General features: G+C 38.2%; 2 protein-coding genes across 16 annotated transcripts in view; one reads left to right on the top strand and one right to left on the bottom strand.

Annotated features, from left to right (window-relative positions):
- Positions 1–20,112, top strand: part of slc25a21 (solute carrier family 25 member 21) — a 477,243-nt gene extending 457,131 nt beyond the window's left edge. For all 12 annotated transcript variants that reach the window (XM_059649192.1, XM_048538456.2, XM_059649191.1 and 9 more), the window contains 4 exons: positions 14,506–14,670; positions 15,816–15,997; positions 16,895–16,947; positions 17,087–20,112. In XM_059649192.1, coding sequence (XP_059505175.1) covers positions 14,506–14,670; positions 15,816–15,997; positions 16,895–16,947; positions 17,087–17,148 — 462 coding nt within the window. In that variant the 3' untranslated portion in view covers positions 17,149–20,112. The remainder of the gene's footprint in view (positions 1–14,505; positions 14,671–15,815; positions 15,998–16,894; positions 16,948–17,086) is intronic.
- pax9 (paired box 9) lies at positions 17,467–26,128 on the bottom strand. Of its 4 annotated transcripts, none has more exons than XM_048538453.2 (5): positions 25,762–26,128; positions 24,091–24,723; positions 22,141–22,289; positions 19,465–19,687; positions 17,467–18,134 (listed from the first exon to the last, which is right to left on the bottom strand). In XM_048538453.2, exons 1-5 carry the CDS (start codon positions 25,763–25,765, stop codon positions 18,028–18,030), a joined length of 1,116 nt encoding a protein of 371 aa, XP_048394410.1. In that variant the 5' UTR covers positions 25,766–26,128; the 3' UTR covers positions 17,467–18,027. The 4 variants fall into 4 exon arrangements, with proteins under 4 accessions (XP_048394410.1, XP_048394407.1, XP_048394408.1 ...); XM_048538450.2 differs by having other exon boundaries at positions 25,897–26,128; XM_048538451.2 differs by having other exon boundaries at positions 17,467–18,131; positions 25,897–26,128.
- Between the last annotated feature and the right edge of the window lie 1,535 nt (positions 26,129–27,663).

Genomic DNA, 27,663 nt, shown 5'->3' with positions numbered 1-27,663 from the left:
CTCTGCCGGATAGAATTAAGATGGTACTAGTGTCCTCCACTGTGACATCCACTACAAAATATTGGTTTAATGTCTCCTACACTTCTGAGTTCCCAACTATTGATTCCCAGTGTCAGCCTCCCAGTCTCTGACCTACATTCACTTTAGCTACTCTTTTCCCTTTTCTGTACTTTTAGAAGCTATTGCTAACCATTTTGATCTTTTGCACCAGTTTTCTTTTATAATTTATCTTTATTATGTTTAGATACCCTTTGTTGATCTTTATAAGTTTCCCAATCTTCCAGCCTACCACTGGCTTTTGCAATATGGTACAACTCAGTTTTTGTTTTGATGTTGCCTTCAACTTCCTTGCTTGGCCATGCATGTTTTATCCCCCTCGTATAATCTACCTTCCTCTCTGTAATATATTCCATGGCTATGGTGAGAAATCTGGGAAATTTGCATGAGACATCATGAGGTCTTCCCCAATGTTGAAAGCAACTAGCTACATTTTCCAACTGAGATTTGGACATCAGGATGAGATGCTCTGTTGAGAGCCCAAAAGAAAACAGAAAACTCACAAACTATGCACTTAGCTGTTCACCTAATTAATGCACCTATGCTTCAGCTCTTAGATCCTGCTGTTGGTCACCAGATCCCCCTCTTAGCCTATTAGCTTTTTATACAAAGTCATAACTGCACCTCTTCCCTCATGGACCAAATGATTTCACATTACCAGATTCTTGCTCTGTTTTGAGTATTTGATAGAAGTATGATAAAGTTGGCATTAGATTAAGGAAATGAATGTACATTTTTTGAAGAAGAACATTTTTATCATAGTAGTTCCTCATTGTGGGACAGGATATAGCTGGAAAATTTTCTATATTGTTATTTAGAAACTGATTGAACAGCATAGCTTGACACATGACTAGTTCTCGAACCCAAGTCTTCACAGCACAGCCAAGATTTTATATGCAAAACCAAAATATTATGGATGCTGGAGGTCTAAAATAAAAATACAAAGCTCTGGAGAAATTCAGCAGCTCTGGCAGCGTCTACGAACAGAGAAAGATGGATTTGAGATTAAAACCAATGCGACCAAAATTTTGTCAGGGCCCTAGTTTATGCAGTGTCCATTGAGATCTTTTGTTCCTTAGTTTTGCATGGAGTGTATTGACTTGCTGATTTTTGACTGTGCTGTTAGGAATGTCATAAGGATGGATCATCCATTCAGCATTTCTGGCTGATAATGTTTACAAACACTCCGGCCTTGTCTTTTGTGCTAACATTCTGGCTCATGAAGAATGGAAACATAGACATTTGTGAACCTCTCCCTCCATTGTTTAAAATTCAGCAACAGTCACAACTGAATGTTTCAGGACTGAAAACATTTAACAAAAACAGAGGTTGATAGAAAAGCTCAGTAAATCTAGCAGTGTCTGTGAAGAGAAGTCAGAGTTAATGTTTCAGGTCCAGTGACCCTTCCTCAGAACCTGCAAAACTTTAACCTGTTTGTTGTTCATTTGGTAATTTCTAAAATGCTGCTTCCATTGGTTCGCAGTCACATATTCCTCTGTTTGTAGCTTCACCAGTTTGGTACCTCATTTGTGGTCTGTTGCTACAGGTAGACCTTTCAATGATCCGCAAAGAACATGGTTGAACCCTTGCTTGATGGCTATGGTATTGAGTTCCAATGAATCATTCCAAGAAATTGAACTAAACCATATGACTTACAAGAAATGTCTTTAAAAGAAATGTCCCAATGTATTTAATAGCCCCTTTAAAAAAAAGTTAGTTTAAACATCCAAATGAACTTTTATCTTTCCATAAAACCTCAAAAAATAATGAAGTGTTTTCATACATCCATCCATAGAAAAATAAAACATCATTTTTAAATGTATTTCATCACAAAATGTTAACTGAGCAAAATATGATAAAAACGATATTCACATTCTCTGTCATTCACTCTTTAAAAAGGCTATACAGTTGTACCAGGCATCGTCTTTAGCACTCAGGCAATACAAAGCATCAGCAATTATATCAGTTTTTCTCACAAAGTGGTCAATTTTTAAATGTTAAGGCTGTAATAGTAAACTCCACAAAAGTAAATTGGTGATGATCAGTGTGTCTGCCAATAGCAAAATATTTAAAAGCCAGAAACAATTCTAGGGTTTCTTTTTCTACTGCTTAGTTGTGAACTTAGCATTTTGGAAAAGTAACCCACTTGCTTCTGTTATCCTATCCACATTCCTAAAACCAGCATCAATTTCTTCCTTGAAGGCCTTAGTGAAATTTAAGGCAACTAACACTGGGTCATTTACAAAACTATGTTCAGCCTCTTGAAAGGTCCTTGGCACTGCCTTATGTCATCTTAGCTTTCTTTTACAGCAATTCTGTGAATGGTGCTGAAATTTTGTTAAATCCTGTGGTATACACCCAGAAACACCATGATTCCTTATTTCGTCTTACAAGCTAGCAAACTCTGCTAATATTTGTGCTTTTGCGATGTTTAGCAGTATTTATCCTTGCTCTACTATATTCCCAAGGCCGGGATGCCCATGCACTTGAAAATATATTTTGGCAAGGTTTATCACCAAATCAACAGACTAATTTTATAAGCAGAGTTTACAGTTGTTCCAAGTGGTCCTTATAGGTATCACTGTATAACAGCACATCAAGTTAAATGAGAAATAGATAGGAACATTGACTACCACTTAGTTTATCAGTCTCTGGAAAACTGCTAAGGCACCTTCTGGCCCAAGTGGCATCACTCAGCATTGGAAAAGACCATCCATTTTGACTAAGACTAATATTTCTTTAACAAAAAAGCAATGAACTATGGATGCTGGAAACCAGAAACAAATCAGAAATTGCTGCCTAGTGAGTAAGTACATAAAAACGATAGGGTTCCCCTCATCCTCACCTACTGTCCCACCAGCATCCACATGCAAAGGATCAACAGGCACCATTTCCTTCACCTCCAGCTGGATGCCACCACCAGACACATATTACCCTTCCTTCTCTTGTCAGCCATCTGCAGAGGTGTTCCCTCCAGAGCATCCTCATATACTGCTCTTCCATTCTCAATATCCAACCACAGTCCCAGGGCACCTTTGCATGCAATTGTAGAAGGTGTAACACCTGTCTGTTTACTTCCTCCATCCTTACTGTCCAAAGCACCAGGCAGACTGTCCAGATGAAGCAACAATTTATCTGCACTCCACTCAATTCAGTCCACTGCATTTGCTGCTCACAATGTGATCTCCTCTACAGTGGGCCAATGAAGCGCAGAGTGATCGACAGCTTCACAGAACACCTATTTTCTGTCTGCAGAGATTACCCGGAGCTTCCGTTTCCCTGCCACTTCAACACGCCACCATGTTCCCTGGCCAGCATTTCTGTCTCAGGCTTTCTACAGTGCTCCGATGAAGCTCGGCTCAAGCTGGAAGAACAACACCTCATTTTCTGCTTGGGAACTCTGCAACCTTCTGGACACATTATTGACTGATGTAGGGCCTAACTACTATCCCTCATGCCCTTACCCCAACCCTCACACCAGGCCCTGAGATCACATGAATTGCTACCACAAACAGCCCATTGTCGGCCACTAACGGCCCCATTAGTAGCTATTCATTCTCCCGGGATGACCTTTACCCATTCCTTTGTCTGCCCAACTATTTTCTGTCTCTCTCTCTCCACTTATTGTTGATTCCTGCCAATCTCTATTCTAGCATATGTACCATCCTTTTCCTGGCCACTATCAGTACTGAAGAAGCGTCGCTGGACCCAAAACACTAAGTCTTCTTTCTTTCTGCAGATGGTGCCAGGCCTGCTGAGTTTTTCCAGCAATTTCTGATTTATTTTTGATATTTCTTTAGTTCTGGGTGTTAAAGCGACATTCCAGTATCCCTTTAACTGATGTGTTTTGGTGAAAAATATGTCACTAACTATACAGTCTTCCAGCAAGGAATTGGGTCAGAGACTGCTTACGTGGCTGCATTGACCTTTCTGTAGTCTGTGCAGAAACTGGCTGAAGCATCAGGCTGAGGCATTAATAAATTGAGGACCTCCACCTACTTCGAATAGGTTTACTTTGGTGGCTTTTCAGCATATATTGCATTTCTGCTTTCACCTGGATTGTTTCACTGGACCTAAACAGTAAGGATACTGTTTTGTAGAAAAATATTCCCCTACTCCACATCTTCTATTGCTAAGATAATACGCCCAGATTTGACTCCTTCAAATTCCTTAAGTAGCCTTGTTAGGTCTCTTCATGGCTTTGCTTCTAAATATGAAAGTATGGCATTCTTGCTAATAATTCAATGTTTGTAAACCAGATGGTGGAATGTTAAATTTAAGAACTGTCTAAGCTGCCTCCCAAATCATTTTCTTTCCCATTTCAGCTTCCACTGTCCTTACTGCTTATCATGCCAGTACTTGCTGACCTGGCAATGATATTACTTCAACATTTTGAAGTGACACTGCATTTCTTTTTTGAGTGATAAGTGAAGTCAATCAAATAATTTACTTTCCAAATGCTTTTGAATAGCCTATAGCAACAAATAAATTATTATTTCAATGGCTTACCTTGTAAACTAAATAACACTCTGTGACAATTTTAACCCCGCTGCGAAACCTCTGATGCTGCTTGGCCTGCTGCGTTCATCCAGCTTCAGAGAGTGTTATCTCAGATTCTCCAGCATCGGCAGTTCCTACTATCTCTGTGACAATTTTAACCCCGCTGCGAAATCTCCGATGCTGCTTGGCCCGCTGTGTTCGTCCAGCTTCACACTGTGTTATAACACTAATACTTCATCCCTTGACTGAAATGCCGTCATGCTGTTGGCCCAATTTTTTATGGTTGTTTGTAAAGCTATAAGGTGTTTGTAAGCTACTTTGCAGTTTCTTGTGAGCTGATCATTCGAGAAGGATACCTAATCTAACATGGAAGATTTTTCGCAAAACAAAAACACAGAAATTGTTGATTTCACACCACAGATGATGCCATACCTGCTGGGTTTTCCCAGCACTTTCTAATTTTTGTTTCTGATTTCCAGCATCCGCAGTGCTTTATTGTTTAGTTTTATGGAATATTTATCCCTCTTTAAAAAAAAGTTTGGTTAGTTTGGGCGGCACAGTGGTTCAGTGGTTAGCACTGCAACCTCACAGCACCAGGGACCCGGGTTCAATTCCAGCCTCAGGTAACTGCCTGTGTGGAGTTTGCACATTGTCCCCGTGTCTGCGTGGGTTTCCTCCCAAAGTCCAAAGATGTGCAGGCTAGGTGGATTCGCTGTGCTAAATTGCCTGTAGTGTTCGGGGGTGTGTGTGGGTTATAGGGGGATGGGTCTGGGCGGGATGCTGCAAGGGGCAGTGTGGACTTGTTGGGCCAAAGGGCCTGTTTCTACACTGTAGGGAATCTAATCTAATCCACTTTCAGAGGATCTCTAGCTCATGTTCATAAAATAATTAACTAAAACGGGTCGACTCATTAGGTGAATCCAGGATGGTAAACACAACATAAATCCAGAGATATGTATTCATAAGATGGTATGGTTGTTGGCTAATCACATAAAGATGCTTGGTGCATTTGTAAAACTATCACAGAGATTCCTGTCACAATTTAGGAATGGTATCGTCTGACTCCAACTTGGGATGGGCAATACTTGGAGCTTGGACCCTATCTTTTAAGCCTGGAAGTCATAGCCCACTTCATTGTTAGTTGTGTATTAATTGTATTTATTTAGTGGACATGAATTATCTTGAATCACTATAAACAAATATATAGCCTTGATAGGTGAGGAGATGTTTTGTAACTCATACATACATAAAAGTCTGCAAGGATTTTGGAGTAGAACATCCATAAAAACATTTGCAGACGCAGCCATAGTGCAACATCTTGTGATCGATGACTCTGTTTTCATTGTGAGAAAGACCGATCTCAGCGCTGCAGTAGAATTCTCAAATGAAGTAATGAGACTCATGCTTATTACCATGTTAGCTCAGTTTGCTTCCAGGCAGCCTCATGGATACCAGTACTCTCAGAGAGCTGCAGATTCTCACAGCAGTGTAGCAATCTGCATGCAGCTGTTGTCCATTTGTAATTCCTCAGACACTGATGCAGTCTATGTATATCTGCAGAAAGACTTGGAAGATATTTGGTTGGACTAATAAATGGTGAGAAACATCTGTGCTACACTAGTGCTAGCAATGATTGTCTCAATGAAAGAGAATCTGATCACCTCTCCTTGAAAAACAATGATATTACCATTACTGAATCATCTATAATCAGCAAACTGATTTGGCCCAGCACTATAAATGTGGTGGCCAGGAATTTTGTGGCATGTAACTTCTTTCCTGCTACTCCAAAGCCCGTGTGACATCTACAAGGCACACGTCAGGAGTGTGCTAGAATACTTTCCAATTATTTTGGTGAGTGTAACTTCAACAACACACAAGAGACTCAACACCAATCAGGACAAAACACCCCAATTCATTAGCAGACCATCCACCACCTCCAGCTTTCACTGTATCCACTGCAGATGCACAATGACAGCAGCATGTACCATCAATAGGGTTAGGGTTTCACCTGAAAATTGCACTTCAACTCAGATACCATTGTATTTGAAGCTATATAACTGTTCCTCTGGGTTGCTGGACTAAAACCCTGAACCTCCCTACCTTAAAACACTGTGGGTGCACCGAAACAATATGAGCTGCAGGAGTTCAAGAAGTCAACTCAACCAAGTTTCTCAAGAGCAATTAGGGAAGTACAATAAATCCAGGTGTAGCCAGTGATTCTCATGTACCAAAATGCCAGGATTAGAGGAATAGCTGAGGCACCACACCATGATAGTTCCGCGGTGTACAAACCTTTCTCACAATGACAGCATTCATGCTTCCTAGCCTGAGGTTGTAGTGCTTGCCACCAGGACTTCAGAGGGCACTTCAGCTAAAGGAAGAGGAGGAGGAAGAGGGTAGCTCCTGGGGCATTAGGCAGCACTTCACCTTCTCATTTAACTTATCTAAATAATGTGACAGCCTATAATCTCCTCCTTATTCTGATTAACAATGAGAACTTGCATTTATACAGTGCATTTAATGTAGTAAAACATTTCAAACGGTTCATTAAAAGTTATATCAATAAAAATATTTTGACACTAAGTCATTTAAGGAACAATCACAAAAGATGAACAAAATCTTGGTCAAAGCAGCCCTTAATGCATCCTCAACCTAATTAACAGATTCTGCACTGTGCTCCCTGTATCTAAACTCAATTGAGTTTCAACCATACAGACCCCCATACCTGCTGTGTGTCACTGACTCCCAGACTAACAATGTCACAATTTTAAAACCCTCGTCTTTGCATTCTTGTTCCTCCATGACGTTTCTCTTTCCATTCTGTGTGGCCTTTTCTCACCATATAAGCCTTTGAGCACTTATCCAAATCTGGTCCCCTTTGTGTTCCCAGATTTTAAATGGTCTGAAATCTTTCCATCTCTTGATTTTAATACTCCTAAACAAAAACTGCTGCTTTGACCAAGATTTTGTTCATCTTTTGTGATTGTTCCTTAAATGACTTAGTGTCAAAATATTTTTATTGATATAATTTTTAATGAACAGTTTGAAATGTTTTACTACATTAAATGCACTGTATAAATGGTTATTTGGATGCTGTGTGTGCTATTATATGTTCTTCAATCCAAGTTTATTTTTATTATTCATTCATGGAATGACAGCTGGAAAAGTCCAAATTCCATAATTCCAGTTCATACTTGCATTTGAGAGTGTGATACCGAGGAAATACCTTTTCAAATACAACCAAAAGACCTATTAATCCAGTTCAACAGGTGGTTAAGGATCAATTATATTACTGTGTGTGTGTGTGACACATAGGCAATGGTGCATTTATTTGCGCCACATTGGTAGGGGAAGCACTTTGTAACTGTGCCTTTGCAATGCACAATGATATGAGTTAAGGCATCTAATGCACGATCAATCCTAAAAGCATGCCTGAAAATAAAAATGAAGGTAGCAAAGCCATGACAGAGTGAGAGGAAATGCCAATGAGAAAGTAACAGCAATGCCAGCAACAAATCCAGATGTTTTTTTTTAATGAACGTATAGCTGCAGTATTTCATACTGGCCGTATTTCATAGGCCAGGTTTGCCAAAGAAGTGTGCTCAAACTACCAATTGCAAAAACCCTTGCTCGGTTCATTGAGTGCAGTCTATTATCTTCCCAAGTAATATGCTAAATAAAAAATGTCATCTAATATGGGTTTCTAAGCCTTGACACTGGAACTACAAGCCCCATTAACTATCAGTTGAACTAACTGAGTTATGCAGAAACTTGCTCCACAAAGACTGACAACTCCACAACTCACAGTGCAAACTTTGTAAAACTTTACCTGCTCACCAGTCTGAGCAAGAACGTTTTGAACACGTGGGTTTTGGAACAATATTTTGTAGTCTTCATAAATTTTAAAGCAACTTGCTTAAACTTCACCAGTTTTCTGAATGTTGCCCAACGGAAAGGTGTCAAGGATAGTTGTGCATGTGCTGGCTGAATGTATATGTGCAACCATTCCTGATGCCTTCCATTTGGTGGCCGAAGTTACAGTTTCAGACAAACAGGTAAGGACAAGAATTTCCATCACAATTAAATATTAGTGAACCAGATGGATTTTCTTAACTACCGACTAGTTTCATGGTGACTATTACTAGCCTTTTAATTTTTAATACTATGGTGGGATTTGAGCTTACATGTCTAGGGTATTAGTTTATACCTCTGGGTTACTAGTCTAGTAATATAGCTATTGTGCTGCTGTAACCCCATAATCACTGCCTTGAATAGGAATATGTTGTATAGAAGCAAATATCGGCAATTAGAAATTCCATACCTCTAATTTATGAAAATATCTTCAAATCTGGTATTTGTATGTTCAGATTGTGGTCAGGAAGATGATGGAAATGAATTTGTATATTCTGTGGCTATTTATGTTGTTTAGTATGTTACTCATAATAGTTTCTTCCCAACAAGGTCACACAGACTTTTCATTTCATCGAATCATCAAATCATAATTTACAACACTGAAGGAGGCCATTCAGTTCAGCGTTTCCTTGCCAGAGTCTATTCAGTCTGATCTGACTGTATTGCTGTTGTTCCACAGGTTATGTCACTTTACCATCATATTGAAGTGTGGCTTATGAGGGTTTCTGCTTCTATCACCCTTTCTGACAATTGGTTCCAGAGCTCTACCAACCTGACATACCTCTAAGCCTCTGACCTCTTATTCCTAAATGTACACCCCGTGGTTCTAGACCCATCAACTACGGCAAATACTGTATCCTGTCCATGCAATTTGAACCTCTGGTAATTTATATACTTCAACTAGGTCTCCCTTCAGTATAACAAAGTGTGGAGCTGGATGAACACAGCAGGCCAAGCAGCATCTCAGGAGCACAAAAGCTGACGTTTCGGGCCTAGACCCTTCATCAGCTCTCAATGATAAAACCTGGAAGCATTGATTTTTCACTAGCATGGGGTGCTTTTACCCAGGGGACAAGAATTAATTTTTGTTTTATTTACTCGTGGGATGTGGGCATCATTAGTGGGCCATTATTTTTTGCCCATCCCTATTCGCGTTTGAGTAGATGGTGGTGAGCTGCCTTCTTGAATTGCTGCAGTCCACTTGCTGTAGGTAGACCCACAATGCAATGGAATTTTAGGACAACAATTTTAGGATGGACAGCAATATATTTCCAAATCAAGATGATGAGTGACTGTGAAGGAAACTTGCTAGTGGTGGTGTTCTCAACTATCTGCTGTCCTTGCCCTTATACTTGGAAGTGGTCATGGGTTTGAAAGGTACTGTCTGGGATCTTTGATGAAATTCCGTAGTGCATCTTGGTAAATAGCACTTACTGCTGCTACTGAGCTTCAATGGCGGAGGGAGCAGAAGCTTGTGGATGCAGTGACAAGAAAGTGAATTGCTTTATCCCGGATAGTGTCAAGCATCTTGAGTGTTGCTGGGGCTGCACTCATCCAGGCAAGTGGGCACTATTCTGTCACATTTGTGACTTGTGCTTTGTAGATGGTGGATAGGTTTTGGGGAGTTAGGAGGTGAATTACTTGCCACAGTATTCCTAGCCTCTGACTTGCTTTTGCAGCCGTGCTGTTTATGTGGTGAGTCCAGTTGAGTTTTTGATCAATGGTAGACCCATGGATGTGATAGTGAGGCAATCAGTGCTGCTAACACTGGGATAGTGATTAAATTGTCTCTTACTGGAAATGGCCATTGCCTGACATTTGTGTGGTGCAAATCTTACTTACCACTTTTCAGCCCAAGCCTGGATATTGTGCAAATTTTGTTCTATTTGAACATGGGTTGCTTCAGAATTGGAGGAGTTGCTGAGAATTGTGAAATCATTGGCAAATATCCCACTTCTGACGTTATGATGGAGGGGGGTCACTGATGAAGCAGCTGAAGATGATTGGACTGAGGACATTACCCTGAGGAACTCCTGTGGAAATGTCCTGGAGTTGAGATGACTGACCTCCAACAATCACAACCATCTTCCTATGTGTCAGGTATGACTCCAACCAGTGGAGAGTTTAGCCCTTGATACCCATTGATTCCAGTTTTGTAAGGGCTCCTTGATGACACTCTCAGTTGAATGCAGCACTTATGTCAAGAGCTGTCACTCTCACCTCCTTTCTGGAATTCAGCTCCTCTGTCCAAGTTTGAAGCAAGGCTATAATGAGGTCAGGAGCTGAGTGGCTCTGATGAAACCCAAACTGGGCATTACTGAGCAGTTGCTACTTGGTAACACCTTCTATCATGGAGAGTAGACTGATGGGGCAGGATTTGCCCTGTGTTTTGTTTATAGAACATCCTTGAGTAATTTTCCACATCATTGAGTAGATGCCAGTGTTGCAACTGTACTAAATGAGCTTGGCTGGGGCAGCAACAAGTTCTAGAGAACAATCTTCAATTCTATTGCTGGAATGTTGACAGGGCCTATAGCCTTTGCAGTATTCAGTGCTTCTGACTGTTTCTTGACATTGTGTGGAGTGAAATGAATTGGCTGAAGACTGGTATCTGTAATGCCGGGGACCAATGGAGGATACTGAGATGGATCATCCACATGGCACTTCTGGCAGAAGATTGCTGAGAATGCTTCAGTATTAACTTTTGCATTTAAGTGTTGGACTCTCCCATCATTGAGGATGGGATATTCATGGAGCTACCTCCTCCAGCAAGTTGTTCAATTGTCCACCATAATTTACAACTGCTGATCTGAGATGTGATCCATTGGTTGTGGGATCACTTAGCTCTCTCAATCACTTATTGCTTATACTATTTGCCATGCAAGTAGTCCTGTTTGGTGGCTTCTCCAGGTTGACACCTCAATTTTAGATATGCCTGGTGCTGCTCCTGGCATGCCAACCTTCACCCTCCATTGGGACCCTGGCTTGATGACAAAGGTTGAGTGGGGGTTATGCAGGCCATGCGATTTCAGATTGTGCTGGAATACAAGTGTGCTGCTGTTGATTACCCACAGTGCTTCATGGATGTCCAGTTTTGAGCTACTAAATCTGCTCAAACTTTGTATCATTTATCACAGTGGTAATGCCATACAACATGGTAGAGGGTATCAGAATGATAGGGTAGACTTCCTACAGTGTGGAAGCAGGCCATTCAGCCTATCAAGTCCACATTAACCCTCTGAAGAGTATCCCTCCACCTTATCTCTGTAACTGTACATTTCCTGTGGCTATTCAAGCTGGAGTGTACATCTCCAGACAGCCAATCCACCTAACCTGCATATCTTTGAAGCAGGGAGGGAACCAGAGTACCCAGAGGAATCCCGCAAGAGTGGAATTGAATCTGCGTCCCTGGTGCCATGAGGCAGTAGTCATAACCGCTGAGCCACTGTGCTGCCCCAGTATTGCTAGCATGATAGCAGGACTTTGTCACCTCAAAGTGGGTACTCTTTCTGAAACTGTCATGTACAGGTGCATCTGCAGCCAGCATATTGTTAAGCATGAGGTCAAGTATGTTTTTCTCACTTGTTGTTTCCCTTACCATTGATTTATAATACACCTTGGACAACCATGATCTCCTGGAATGTTGTCTTGTTCAGTTGTCTGATGGAATCCAAAGGACTCCATAGATTTTTCCAGAAGAGTCAATAGTTTTTTCAATCTGTATTTTACCATCATCAGCCATTACAATAAATGTCATTACTGCATTTATAAAATTACACTGTTTATTGAATTGGTTGAGCACTGGTAAATCTGATAATCTTTTCACGTTGTCTAAATATGAATCTGTGCATAAACATAATAGGTGGCACATTTGAGCCCAATCCAACAACCACATGCACAGAAATCAGGAAAAGTAAATGAATTAAGATTAGAAAACCCATTGATGTTTTGCTTCTAAGCCTGGAGAAACAGAATTTCCGAGTCCCAACATAAAACATCTAAATTTGGGTGGCAGGATGGCTCAATGGTTAGCACCACTGCCTCACAGTGTTGGGGACACAGTTTAAACCCTCAGACACCTGTCTGTGTGGGTTTCCTGATCTCCCACTCAAATTTAAAAAAAAGTTTGGTGATGTCCTGTAAAATTGTTGTAAAAGGCTGGTGTCACAATTGGAGTTTATTTATAATGATCAGGAGAATTTCTGTGAAAATTCGCAGGACTTGTAATCATAGTTCTGCTATTCACTTTCCTTCCACAGTCCAAAGATGTACAGTTTAGGCAGATTGGCCCTGCTAAATTGTCCATAGCGTCTGGGGATGTGCAAGCTAGGCAGATTAGCTATGGGAAATGCAGGGTTTTAAGATGGGTCATGGATCAGGGTGGGATACTCTTTGGATGGTCAGTGTTGACTCAAAGGGCCTGCTTCCACACTGAAGGGATTCTATGAAATTAGCTTGGCTTGAACCTGGGACCGTGCTGCTCAATATCATTTCACGTTGCTTGTTTGATCACAAAGTTATCAAGGAATCTATGTTACTTATTTAATTGCACTATTTCCTTCTAATATTCCTGGTGAATGCTTAATTGTAACTTGGAAAGGATTCATGAACCTAGGTCTCTGAGGCTTTTATATTGTCCCAGGTTTTCTAGAACTACATCAAAAAGAGAAGCCTTGTAACTCTACCTACAACAGACACAAGCAAAGAACCCATGGAACAGATGTAAGATGAAATTGCAATGGCCTTTCCATCTCACCTTTCTTCAAGTTGACTAAAAGGGCTGAAAATAAAGACATTAATGGCAGCTTGTGATTCTCACTCACTTTCACATTCAAACTGAATGGTATAGATAGATAAGCAAAGAAGGTACAAAAGTATAAGAAAAATCTTTTCTTACTGCTTTGTGTGTATCTTCAAACTGGAGCTTTCTGACTGTTGTTTTTGGATAACTGCCAGAATGTACTGAAGGCAGTGGCTATTCCTACTGCTGCACGCCTCTAAGGCTTGCTGCAGCAGATGTAATTCCATCTCAGTTTCTAAGTGCAATGCCCTGTCAGAGTATGACTGTCTGGCCCATATTCAGAGTAGCTCATCTGAACTCAAAAATGCAGGTGGTCCCAGTTCTTGCAGATGGAACGCACTTAAAATAGATCCTGCCTTCAACTCAGGTGTACTGAGAGCAGGAAATTTAACCCTTTAAATGTATTCTTGGTAAAGAAAAGGGTTGGAACATGTATAGTTTGCCTGATCTCCCACACTAATTGAAATAGAAGATTGGCAAGCTCCTGTAAAATTAATGTAAATGGCAGATGCCACAACATGATTTTATTTATGATGATCAAGGTAAGTTCTGTGGAAGTTCCTAGATCTTGCAATCATTTTTCTGCTATTCTGTGTGGAATCCTGACATAATACTTAATATACTCGAATTGACTCCCTGTTGCTTTATTTGAGGCATTGACATGTTTAGTATAAAATAATGAATTATTGTACTCATTTAGCAGAAAAGATGACCTTCAAACCAATGTGCACTAATGTTCTACAGTGTAACTTGGTGTTTACACAGTTAAAATGAATGGATACCTTGTATTTATCGTATTATTAGGATTACAATAAGCCACTAATATTGTTCACACTAAGCAATCGAATTGTTTTTGAATTGCTACGTTAGTCCCCTAATCCCTTTCCTTCCTTTACTTGGCATTTAGCCTGGCCTCTGTTTCCACTGAATCTGGTCCCCTCCCTAATTGTTCAGCAGCCTATTATTGCTCCTTCAGACCCCAGCTATACTCAGTTCCTCCTACATAGAACAGTCATGAAAATTCCAATTTCAGCCCTCTGATCTCAGGCACCGATTTATTTCTCATCTCCGTTTAGCACAATGAACCACACAGCAGGAGATTTTCTCAGATTAAAAAACTTGCATTTTAAATTTGGACCACAATCTGCATCTGCCACGTAATAGTAAAAAAAAACTGTTTTCTTTTGTACTGTTTATTTTACCTTAAAGTAACTTCACATTTTGTTTCAATACAGCAACCATCCACATTTGCTTATGCACATGAAATAATTCGATCTCAGGGTTTTGGACTCAGGGGCCTGAACAAGGGACTGACAGCAACATTGGGTCGTCATGGTGTTTTTAACATGATCTATTTTGGATTTTACTTCAATGTGAAAAGTATTATTCCTGTAAATGAGGTAACTATTTGATCCAAATCCCTAACCAATATTAGATAATGAAAAATAAGTCAGAAACTTGTTATTGTTAGCATGGAAATGAGCAATCTATTTTCATGTTCCTTTCACTCCAGTCGAATTCACTTCCTCTTGCAAATATTTTATTCAAACAAAGGCATTACATCTGTTACAATGTCCCAATTAAACTGGCCTTCAGGAGGAATGTGTCATTTGTCCATCTGTCATAGCTTTTCTGTATCAATCATTTAGTTTTGTAATCTTCCAAGAAGTTGCCATTACTAACATTACATTGAAATGTGGCTATTTGCAAGAGTAAAGTATTACACACCATTATATTTAATTGTCCATATAAATGTGTTAAATGACAAGCCTATATAAATAATAGTCAACACTAACCTTAATAAAGTGGTAATTGTATTATATCAACACAAAGCAATGTTGAAGTGCCTACAAGAGGGCAAATAATACCACTGCATACAGCAAAAGTCTGAACCTCGCAGTATTTTGGGGTAGCAGTGTACTGTAAAAATCCTTTAGGTCAATTAAATTAGTTGCTGCTGGTTTCCAAAAATACAAGAGACTTCAGTCACTGCTGTAATTGAACTAATGTGGATTGTTAATAACAGGAAACTTCTACTTCTTGATAGACTTGGATAACTTAAACATGAAAGCAAATCTGAAGAGAAAAGCATGCAGGAAAGAGAACAAAAACACAGGACACTGGGATCAATTTTTTTTTTAACATATGGAGATCTCATATACAAATCAGTATTTTCATAGATTTCATGGTGGAAGTTGCTGTCATTTGTAAAGTATTCTGGTCAATTAGCTAATATAGTTGCTTGGATTTCTTATGTTTTGATACAGTATTACTAAGTATATTGTAAGGCCTAATTATACAAATCATCCCCATATGCCTAGCCAGTCCTTTTTAGAAACTTTGTTTATAAATCCTGTGTGAGGAAATGTGTGTTTCAGCAATTTAGAACATGTGTAAAAACACAGGCAATATGATTGTCAAGAAAGTCAGCTTGAGTATGGGAAATCTTAATGTGTTTAGGTAGAATAACAAAAGAGTGCCATGTAGATTTTTGATTAATTGTAATTCTTTTCTCTCCCTTTAAACAATTTTATGTTTGTTTTAGGACCCAGCAATGGAGTTCCTGAGGAAACTTGGAATAGGATTATTGTCAGGAACGATTGCTTCTTGTGTTAACATACCTTTCGATGTTGCAAAGAGCAGAATCCAAGGACCACAGCCTAAGTCAGGAGTGATAAAATACAAAACCTGTATTAACACAATCAGAACTATCTATAGGGAGGAAGGGTAAGAGTTCCTTTTAGTTTAAAGTTGAATAATCTTAGCATTGTCACTCTCAGTAAGTTTTCATGCAATTGTTAACTAGTTAAAAGAGTGGTGTAGAAAATCCCATCCATAACTTTGGCTGAAATCCACCAGAAACTTGGCCTTCATTCAACTTTTTTTTAAACTATATAATATGCTCACGTACAAAGTAGTGAAGAGGTGAAAAATTATTAATTTAGGATGGGTCATAACACCCCACCTTCACCTAGAGAAGACACTGTTTGATTAAATTTTCTGGTCTGCTTGGTGAACAAGTGCATGAGATTTGTCATAAAAGGTGTCAGCTCTCATGTTCAGCATGCAAATTAAGGGCCTTCCCTTAACCCCATGAGTTTAATGGAGACACAAGTGAAAATTCCCAGGATCCACATCCTTGAATTATATATGTAATGTGCTCTATTACATATATGTAATATTCTTGTTCCTTAGCTGAAGAAAGCAAATGAATTTATGAAAATCCACACTAAGTTACAAGAATATATATAATTATTTTCAGATCAAATTATTCACATTTTCCAGAAATATATTTAATGTGTGAAAATCCTGGTACATAGTTCAGCTATTGAAATGTAAAATTGCATAGGAATTATGTAAAAGGAAATTTTAAAAATATGTTAAATTATAACTTTCAACATCATGCTTTCAGTTACATTCTACCATTTACATATTTAGAGAATATCCTCATTTTACAGAGCATGTTAAAAACAGAACTAAATGCAAAGTGCTAACACAATCTATTGTTCAGTCGGGGGAAAGATGAGCTGAAGGATATATCCACTCACATAACATAATTTCTCACTGACCATTGGAATATTTTGTTAGCTAGATTAACAAAATCATGGATTTTCCATTCAATAGGTTCTTCGCATTGTACAAAGGCTTGCTGCCTAAGATCATGCGCCTAGGACCAGGTAATCCAGTCATATTGTTTATATACAATCTGATCAGAAATGTTAGCAATAATGATCTATGATGGCTTGTATCATTGATCTTTTAAAGTCTTTCACTAATTTACATTAATTGTTTTTTTTAATTCCTCTCTATCTCCAGGAGGTGCAGTTATGCTTTTGGTTTATGAATATTCATTTGCGTGGCTTCAGGAAAACTTCTGATTCAAACAGAACAGGATATCGCTGAAAGATTTGTATTTTCTTATGAAACATCATGTTACACCCTCAACAAATTTTAGTAAACATGCAGAAAATTATTTTAGAGGACATTCATCAGAATCCGTATTCAAAGCAAACAATATTATATCATTAAAAAGTACGTTTTCATGTCAATAAATTAATCTAACATGATTAACTGAAAAGTACAATAATTTTTACATCTCTGAATAAAACACATACTTTGTAATTCACATTTTTAATTTAGATATGATATAAAAATAAAAGGCATTCTTACAAATATATACAGGTAAAGCCTAATGATTTACACCCTTTTTAATTTTTTTTACATCCATCTTGAACTTTATTAGGGAACAGATTTTATAGAATGTTTTGATGAGAACTGACAAAATAGCTGAACCTATTTCATTACAGGAACATGAGAATTAGCATACTTCAAAAAAAGTTTAGGTTTCAACATAAATTGTTTGCCAGATTATTTATGCTTTATGAGGATTGCAGATTTGATTTGCTGCCTAATTACCTAATTTACTGACATTTCATAGATGAAGTAATAATTATAATTAAATACAATTTATAAGCATTCTTTTTACCACCACCATTATCCTCACAAAAAAGAACGATTATTTACATAAATGTAAACTTCACAGCAAGCTGATGTACATTCATTTCAAATAGAAACTTCCTTGAAATTATCATGAAAATATGTTAACTTTTCATCTGAATTGTAGGGTCAATGCTAAAGCCATCATCTAGAGCAGAAGTTGCTTTTCACAGTGGTTACGCTATAAGTCCACGATTTGAGTCCATTTAAAGCTTTCACGTGAAGCTTGAACCTTCTGATCAACTTCTTAAGACATTTGTTCAGGTCTTCAAATAGCTAACTTTATACCCTAGCTGTGTTTGACCCTGTGAGCCTGCATAGGATCCTGTAGATTTACTTGGAGGGCTGTTTGACTTTGTGTCCTCTGCTGAAGAAAGAAAATGTCCTTCGTAAAACATGCTGAACCTTCTACTGTAAGTGCATAAAATAATAAAATAAAGTCCAGTTTTTCAAGTGTATGGGCATTCTGCCATTGATGAATATGTTTTCCAGAAACCTAACAGTAACAGTTAGGGCGAAGAGTCTTACACAATAATACAAAAATAAATTTTGCCATTTTATTTGTATTTACAAAGAAGAATATCTCTATTCCATAATTAATTCTCCCTACAATCAATTCTTACCTTACTAATTAATTAAATTACAATGCTTTGCCTTGTTCTGTGGGTCCAATTACTTAGATGTTATTTCATTAACAGAAGGTAATGCTATCTACATAAACACATGTATTTATTTTTAGTTTTGCAAAGCATACACCACGTGGGATCAGATTTTCAATTGAAGTATAAGTATTGGTGCAAAAGTCCGTGAAAATTTTCTTCATAATTCTTGATACTGTTTTCCTCCAAATATTAGAAACAACACAGCACATTATAGAATTGTTCTCATAAAATAATCTGAATGAATAATCGATACATTGGATATTTTTACAATAATCTGCATATTTTTTGCAAAGTATTTAAAATAGGCTTTTTTTTTAAAAAAGCCTTCGAATGGAGCCTGGATCAACAAATTAAAAATGTTAAATGACCTGGGATACTTGTGACAAGTTCAAATTAGTTAGTCAACTGTATTTGTACCTATAATAGCATGATGTTTTGAAAATCTGTTGCTCTGAAATTTTACGTTTAATCTATTATTACAATTTCCAATAATATTGCCACCTTCCCTTAACATGGCACTTAATGACATTTGCCATCACATTTCCTTGCTATGCATAAATTTGGGATTTTCCAAATCATATTTACTTTGTAACTAGAGGTGATGCTATTCTGTGAATGAATGTAAAAATTGTCCTCTCAGAGAAAGTAAGACGGAACACTGTGTTTCCTTACTCAAATGAAAATGCTCACTTTTTAAGATTCGAATCATTGTCTCAGGCATATAGTGATAATAAGTTTTCCTTGTACTCAATTTGGGCTTCAGTCCTGACCTTCACGTTCTTTAAATGCCAATTGTGTTAATATCTGTGTCCTGCAGAAGACTGGGTTCCAGTGATAAAATGAGAGAGATCGAGCTAGTATTTCATGGAGATTCAAAGTGATCTGAATTAAAAAAAGTCAAAGTTTTTGAATTTCCATAAAATGTGCATCTCACCCTGCCTGGATCAAAGTACTTTCTTTAATGCTATGTTGGCATTAAACTGCTTTGTATTGTAATTAACTACTACAATGCGGAGGCTATAATGGAATGGCTACCTTCTCTGGTTGCTTGAATACTTTTGAATGGCAGTGGTGTGGGAAGGTCACAACTATGAGTTGGTAGTGTGCTGCCACCTGAATGTTGCCAGCCGTGGGTTGCCATGTAACTGGAGGCAGCTGCACTGTATGTCATATAGGGAGATACTTGTGCAGGTGGAGGATAAGGAGCCATACTTGGAACAGAGACAAAGCTGCTAACTGTAGGCAGACCATTAGGACCCTGGAAGATTAAAAAAAAAGTTAAATTATCTTAATAAAGAGAAAATAAGCCAACTATAATTACTTTGTATTATGTTATTGATGTTAGCAGAATGTACCACAGAATGCACAACAAGACTATGTCATGAAAAATTACATGAAGTATGTTTATAACTTAAGCCACGTTGATGTAAAATTTTGCATGAATGACAAATCTGAACCAACAGTGCCAATTTATTTTATGTATTACTGTATTCCTTAACAGTATAGAAGTATCCACTTCATAGTTATCTGGAAGTATTAGATAATACTACCAATACGAAAACGGATGTACTATTTTAAGTGAAACCAATGCACAATGTCGATTGATTTATAAAGAGTGACATTTTAAAATGTTAAATATATGTGAATATTCGAAGATTAAGTGACTGATAAAATGTGGGAAATAATAATCTAACTACAATAGGAAATAGATTAAATTGTGTTGGTATTTAAAATATTCATCACAAGATCCCCAAATTAAAAGTCATGAATGTGTTGGATTCTGTTTTGAAGTGAAATTAATGTTTGAGGTTTTTGGTGAATCATAACAATTGACACATATTATTGTATCAATGAAAATAATGGCCAAGTGCAGGTCAGCTTAAGACCAGGCGCAGATCACACTGATGACTGTTCTCACAATGTTTCCTCATGCAGTGTCCTTGAACAAAAATGCGGGGCCAAACAGAGTTTTGCCGCCCGTTGTATATGCTGTTGCATAAATACAATTGACACCAATATTATACAACGACAGAATAATACAAACCGCGTGGATAGCCAAAGAGAGTATGATGTTTACTTTTCATAACCTGCCATATCGCATCGATTTGAAATATAGGTTTTCACCCCGGCACATATTTGAAATAAGTCATAAGAGATAGTAGGAACTGCAGATGCTGGAGAATCTTAGGTAACAAGGTGTAGAGCTGGATGAACACATCAGGCCAAGCAGCATCAGAGGAGCAGGAAAGCTGACGTTTCGGGCCTAGACCCTTCTTCAGAAAAAAATGATTTTCTGAAGAAGGGTCTAGGCCCGAAACGTCAGCCTTCCTGCTCCTCTGATGGTGCTTGGCCTGATGTGTTCATCCAGCTCTACACCTTGTTATCTTTGAAATACGTCATGATCACTTTCGTTTTAATATCAGATACGTCCAATGTGATCAGTTTCAATGTATAAATATCAATGATCTTGCCTATCATTAGACACTACTAAACTTGCTGGACACGATCAGACGAGCTGGTAAAAGGAGCGGGCCGAGCTTTCTGCTCTTTCAATTTTAATTTTTAATGAAAATATTGGGACGGAACACCGTTTCAATAGTTCTTTCCTCCACCATAAAATACATTCTGTTGTTGCTCAGTTGTGCCAGTGTCTTTGTTTGATTCTGTTCTGCCTTTTTTTTAATTGTCGGTATTTCTTGGGGACGGGATGGGATCAATTGGACAATGACGTTGATAGATTATTTAGATTATTTCAGTGGAGCAAAAGAAATGCACTGAACAATCAGGATGTGGGCTAGAATCATTTCTAGTCGTAAAGGAGCTTACGCCAAATTTCTTGCGAATACTTGTAACATAAAGCTAATAGTCATGAATATACCTGCATGTCTGAGCAGTTAATCCTTCTTTGACATTTCACCACGTTTCTCCACCCCTTCTCGCCTACCCAAACTTTTTAAACAGCTGTGTATAAATCTGTACTTTATCAGTCGATCTTCATTCTGTATTGGACGATTAAGTTCATCAAATGGCAGACTTTCTAATATTTTAAGAAAAAGTAGTAATATTACGAGGAAACCAAATTGTGCTTGTGATTGAATCTGGTATAAATCCACTTCTGCGTTCCCAGGCCTAGTTCTTGTTTTACACCAATTACACCGGACTACATATTCATTGTAAATTTGTGTAAATGATAAATTCAGTTTTCCCATATTTAAAGAGTTTATTGCTGATTTACTTTGTTACAGCGGCTACTTAATTTCTTCAGCATCGTGAAAATGTCCTATGATCCTACAATTAGCAATAAAATTATTGATTATATACAGAAATGGTTCGGATCCCCCCCCCCCCTCTTCGCCCGCCCCTTCAAGATGTTTATTATATGTTTTTGTTCTCGTTCTGCGATTTGGCACATCCATCTGTGCCAGGCTTAGTTACTATTTCGATTTATCAGCGACGTATCTAATGCCATGTAAAACGCCAACTAAATGTCGTCCTTATATTCCCCCTTAATTCCTTCTGATTAAAAAATGTTTACTACACATTACATAACGTTACAAACTAATTAGAAGTTCCCACTGTGTACAAGTCACTGGAATTTAAAGCACTAATTACACCTAGGTTATAATTGTTCAAACGTATTTATTTTTGTAGTTCTGAGTTCTGGAAACGCTGTAATCTGTCCAGTCGAGAGGAAAGGCACACTACAATTACCTGAGTATATTTGACTTCCTGCTCCAGTGGGGACTTGTCCAGTCCATTCACTGCAGCCTGGTTTGAGGACTGGAAGTGGCTCCTGTTTATACTGTTCCATTCCTCCACTTTAGTTGGATAGGAAGAGCTGTCACTAATGGGAATAGCACCTAACAATAAAAATATTTATATCACATAACTTGAATCAGAATCCTTGCAGCAGTCATCATATTCGCATCGTTTTTCATCCCTTTATCATTCCGGCATTTTGTTTTAATTTGGTGCAGACGGCCAGATGAAGTTTACTGGAATACCATTCCGCTTATTTGTACTGCTTAAACTTATCGGATTTAGTCGAGTTCAGTGTGCATTTCTCAGCAGTCTGGATCATATCCAATATGGCACAAATTAATAAATCAGAGAGGCAACAGTTGTATATCATGTATTTCCACAAATTGTTTCGCGATTAGTGTTTGAATATTATTTCTGATATGCGTTACTTCCCCAACAGTGCATTTCGAAACATTATTTTTGAAATATACTCAATCTACGTCCTTGGAAATTATGTTGTAAAAATTTTCACATACTTTATTTGATTGTGAATTTCTGTAAACACTGTTTTCAAATCTATGTCTCTACGAGCTTTCACTATTTCTACAGATATTTAGGGTTACTGATATCGTTTTAAGTAGGTCTTGTATCAGGTCTCTCTTCATGGTTCTCTGCCGTGAAAGTAAGCCATTAAATTATTTTACCAAAATTTCCCCAAAATCATAAGTACAGGATTCATTTTAAATGCACTTTATGTTCATGTATTTAGTTGTAGCCTGAAGCGATACATTATGTAGGAAATGCAATTGGAGCTTTAATTATATATTTCCTCTTAGTCCAGAACAAGATGTGTTATTGTGATGGTTTCAAAAAGGAAAACTGATGTTGGTGGTTAAAGCCGATAATAATTTTCCAGGTAGCACTATCGTAAATGTAAGCAGTTGTCATCTCTTTACATCGTAGGGTTAAAACGACACAACTACTAAATCTGTTTTAAATAAACCCCTGGGCGATTCCCGGATACCCATGTCATTGTTTGATGCAACTTTCCAACAAGTGATTTGTTACATGTTTCGTGGAAATGTGGAAATGATATTGTGATTTAGGAGGTGCAACAGAGAGGGGACTCCAACGAACTGATCCGAAAAATACTTGCGTGTATCACAGAAACAGCAAAATAATCTAAAATAGTATTTTACTAATGACTTATTAGCTGCGCAATCTATCTCTGAACAGTGGCCTGAAGGAATGCTACTGCACAAACCTTCGCGAAAACGTCAACAAAATCGGTGACCAACTACTATAAACGCAAGGTATAACTAGGAGACCATTATAATCAGCCGATGCTGAGAGAGGAAATAATTATGTCGTTTGACAACTGGAGTGGACATTTCCTAGTGGGAAGCGGCCTGGCTTTGCTTTGTTAACTAGATTGCGAAAACTGAATGCGTTAGAAATTAACATGTATTGAAGCACTGTAAATGGGTAGAATGGAGTTCACAGATCTTCGTCTCCTCATACGAAAGCGTTTAAATACATGTCGATAAAAAGCGTACATCTGAAACTACTGAATTGAAATTAAATGTGAAGTCTTGGTTTTGATGGCTGTCACTGTAACAGCTACTGAAATGAAATTAATAAACTGTTACAGGGTGACTTGAAATTTACAAATTTGTGCTTAGGTTCTAATTACATGGAAGGAAAAGGTGGGTTAGTGGGTTTAAGGCAGAAAACGTACGGGTAAGTCTAAAATATGAAACAGTAAAAGCTGAATTTTCACTAAACAGAGGGTTTTTTTCTGTATTATCCATGGGGCCAACTAAATTTAACGGTAAAGTACAAACAACATATTTAATGCTGTAATTCTTTTAGCTGGGCCTTTGGCACTGGACGACTGATAGCTGGATTGCTGCCGCTTACCTTGCTGCTCGATGATTGCTCTAATCCCCAGGATGTCAGAGACAGAATGTGATGAAGGCCAGGTCCTGTGAATTCCCACGTGTCCTGGGATTGCGGGTACACCGGGCGACGCTGGCATTTTACCTCCGGCCGTTGTTATGGGACTCGAATAAGAATAAATCGCATTGTACTGGAGAGCCGATTGCGGAGACGGGTGCGCTGGAGTTTTACTCGATTCGTAATTGCTCTGCTGCGACAAGTTTCCGATCTTGTTGCGTAGGATTCTGCTGATGGAGCTCACTGAAGGGACGTTGTATTTATCGCAGACTCCATCAGCCAAGAGTCTGTCTCGGATCTCCCACGCAAAAATCCCTGGATCCCTCTGCTTGTAAGCTCGAATGTGTTTGACCACTGTGGGGGTCGTCACCCTGGGTTTGCTGCCTCCGATCGCACCGGGCAATATGGAACCGGTCTCGTTGTACCGAGCCAGAATTTTACTGACACAACCGTGTGAAACTCTGAGCTGTCTACTGATATCGCAGGGTCGAATCCCCAGTTGAGCCAGTTCGACTATCCGCAGTCTAATGGCATTTGGCAGTGGTCTGCCATTGACAAATACACCTCCTAACTGGTTTACTTCTCCAAACGCTGGTTCTGGTATGGAATAGAACAAAAAGGCGCATTCAAACAAAAAGTTAACTGCAGAAACACGTTAACCCGACAGCGGATCTATTTTTGTTCTGTTAACCAACTTTTGACAAGCTCTACTTCTTTACGTTTATGGACCGTATCGGTGGGGTAGGCCTGCACTGTGTAAAGTTTGCATTCGACTCAAAATCGTACATTCGGTACTAACGTAGTTCCTGACATTTCCGAGTGGAAGTCAACCACTAATAGGCACAACAGTTGAAATTGAGATCGCCATCTGCACTCGATAGCTTTTGCATGAGCGTTGCGGGAATTTTTTTTTCAATCGCTCGGAGCTTTTATTCGAAAGAGCTCTTAAATGGCAAAAGGTTTGTCTCTGAATTGATTTTGTGGACGTTTGTTTGATAAATCTTCATTTTCTGTCGTTTCTTTACAAAGAAATATTTACACGACCATGAGATTGTTTTTCGAAATGTCATTCTATTTTCATATCCCTAGACTTGAGTTTTCATTTCTCCAATGTTTAGATGTAAATAAAACAAAAACCGTAGCGTGGATTCAAAACCTGGATGTAATTGAATTACGAGCTTTCATTTCTGCTCAGAATGTATTTTTCTGTCATATTGAGAGGAGGAATGGTAACTCCCCGGGAATATTTAACGACTATGTTTGAAAGTTACCCTCCGCTCTCCTTTCAGTTTGCAGTGTTTGCTAATTGGCTCGTTTGGCTATTATTGTACCTTGTTTTCCAGAGGACAAAACACATCTGAATAATTCCATCAAACTCATCGACTCTCCAATAGTTGGCCATGAAATGTAAATTGTCCAAAAATAACATTTCCGCAAAACTCGGTCTAACTTCCCTAAATACAAGATAAACATCCCAACACGTAGTCATCTAACTAGGCGTGACTAGCTCGATCTTAAAGCGTACTTTTTCAATTAATATGAATGGTGGAAACATAAGTTAGTGCTTGCTAATGCTAGCTTTATTGATCGACTGTGCATCTGTTGACAGCAATGTAAAATATAGAGACTACTTACCCATGATAGTTATTACTCAAGTGATCCTCAAAGCTTCCTGCTGAATATGTCAGCGTTTCAAATAGAATTCAAATCCCCTGAAGTACAGATTGCTTTGGAATCCGCTTATAAGTGCTGCTTAATAACTGATCTCACCTTCGGAGTTATAGAAGAGCATGTATAGAGTAAAAATGCTTCCCTTTTCCTCGGGAGAGGTGGCTCGGTTCTGCATTTCAAAGCACAGCATGGGAAATGGATTTTACACACTCTGTCTGTCAATCACCATGGACACACCTTCGGCAATGACGGAAGAGGCGGGAGGATAAAAATCCCATTGACTCATTGGTGGATGGACGTGACCTGGCAATACTACCTGGAAGTTGCTCATACGAATTATTCTCGGGCTGACCACCGTCTTGAAGCTTTTGGTAGACTGTTAATGTGAAGGAGATATTACTTAAATATTTCAATAAATTGCAAATTGTACTAAACTAATATTGTTATTTTAAATGGAATTGTTCATTCAACCGGTAAGTTCCCATTGTAAGTTCTGTTTCCCTCGCAGAGCAACATTATAAGTGTATAGATTATTTATTTTAAAAATGCATCTTAAAATCAATGATCATGTAAGTTCGTGTTATTCCAAAGTAAGTTTCAGCCCACATTTTATTTTAGTTACTGGTGAATGCCATGTCTCATAAAAAAGTCGACCAACATTTTTCACGGCAAATTAATAATTAAAATGGTTGTTCTTTATTTTTTTTCACTGTAACAAGAGTACTAAATATTTGTTAGAGTAAATAATTACATGTAGCTTCCCATTTTAATTTGCTGTTAGCCGCTGGAAGCTTATTTAACGATGTTTGTAAAAATAAGATAAATTCATAATTCATTATTGATTGCATAGTGAAAATATTCTTGCATTAGTTGATTAGTTATTAGAATGTATTGTATCATGCTACGGTTTGAATCAAAATATGACGTAATATAGAGCTGATAAATGACTTAACACCAAGCAGTCTTTGCAAACGAAATGTCCATCATTTCAATTTCAGCGCAAGATTTGCTTATGTAGTCCACCTTTGCGCGATACTGACTAGCGAGAATCACTTCCTTTCATGAAAATACTAATCTTTACCTTTGTTTAATTGCCAAGTGGAACGTCAATCCCGAATTTATGCTGTTTTATTACTGCGACCTATATTTTTTTAAAAGAAAGAAATTCATGACTAATTTTCTGGGGGTATCTATTTATCTTTGTCGTAATAGTTTACCCCACCGTTTATATTTTGCGGTATGTTCCAAACCCGGCAGAAAATCAGGTTTGAAATGGATTCTGTGTTATTGAAGGTGAAGCATACCTACAAAGTTCTTAATGTTTATTTGCAAGTAACAGTCAAATACGTCATTTTAATTATGCACAAGTATTTTTGTTAGATTAGTTCATTTGATAATGTTATGTTGAAGATGCCAGGTAGGTTCTGGTGTCAATAAAATTCTATTACTTAAACATAACTCATTTAATGATCTTTAAGGATAGCGTTGAACTATTTAATGGCTTTGAGGTGAAGGCGTTTTAAACTTTTCTAAAATTATAGCCTGTACGAAAAAAAATTTAAGAATTTTCTTATAGTGATTGACAGTTCAACCGAGTAAACTCTGCTGATAAAAGCAGCAATGTTGGCAATATTCAATAAAACCGGCAGCGCACGAAGAAAGTAAAGATGTAGAAGGAAGGTTTCAAGAAAATGATCTTTTGTCAGACCTGTTGACTTCAGACTTCCAGTTTCCCTTGTATTTTGCTTTTGTATTCTTTGCAAAGTCTCCCAGTTTAAGTTCTCAGGTGACAATTCTTTCCTCTTATTTGTTTTTGATGGGTGTTGGGCATGTTGTAATTCGATAAGACGGCCGATCTTCGCTTCT

Source organism: Stegostoma tigrinum, chromosome 10 (genome assembly GCF_030684315.1).
Source record: "Stegostoma tigrinum isolate sSteTig4 chromosome 10, sSteTig4.hap1, whole genome shotgun sequence".
Lineage (NCBI taxonomy): Eukaryota > Metazoa > Chordata > Chondrichthyes > Orectolobiformes > Stegostomatidae > Stegostoma > Stegostoma tigrinum.
Note: the sequence above shows the minus strand (reverse complement) of the source record. Positions and strands in the feature narration are given on the sequence as shown.

Coding starts and splice junctions, on each gene's coding strand:
- pax9 (XM_048538450.2), bottom strand. CDS start 25,987: ATGCTGTGCTTTGAAATGCAGAACCGAGCCACCTCTCCCGAGGAAAAG. Junction 22,290..24,090: donor AGCAATCATCGAGCAGCAAG/GTAAGCGGCAGC, acceptor TTTTATTGTTAG/GTGCTATTCCCATTAGTGAC. Junction 18,135..19,464: donor TATTCAAGCAACCAGAGAAG/GTAGCCATTCCA, acceptor TTCTTTCTTCAG/CAGAGGACACAAAGTCAAAC.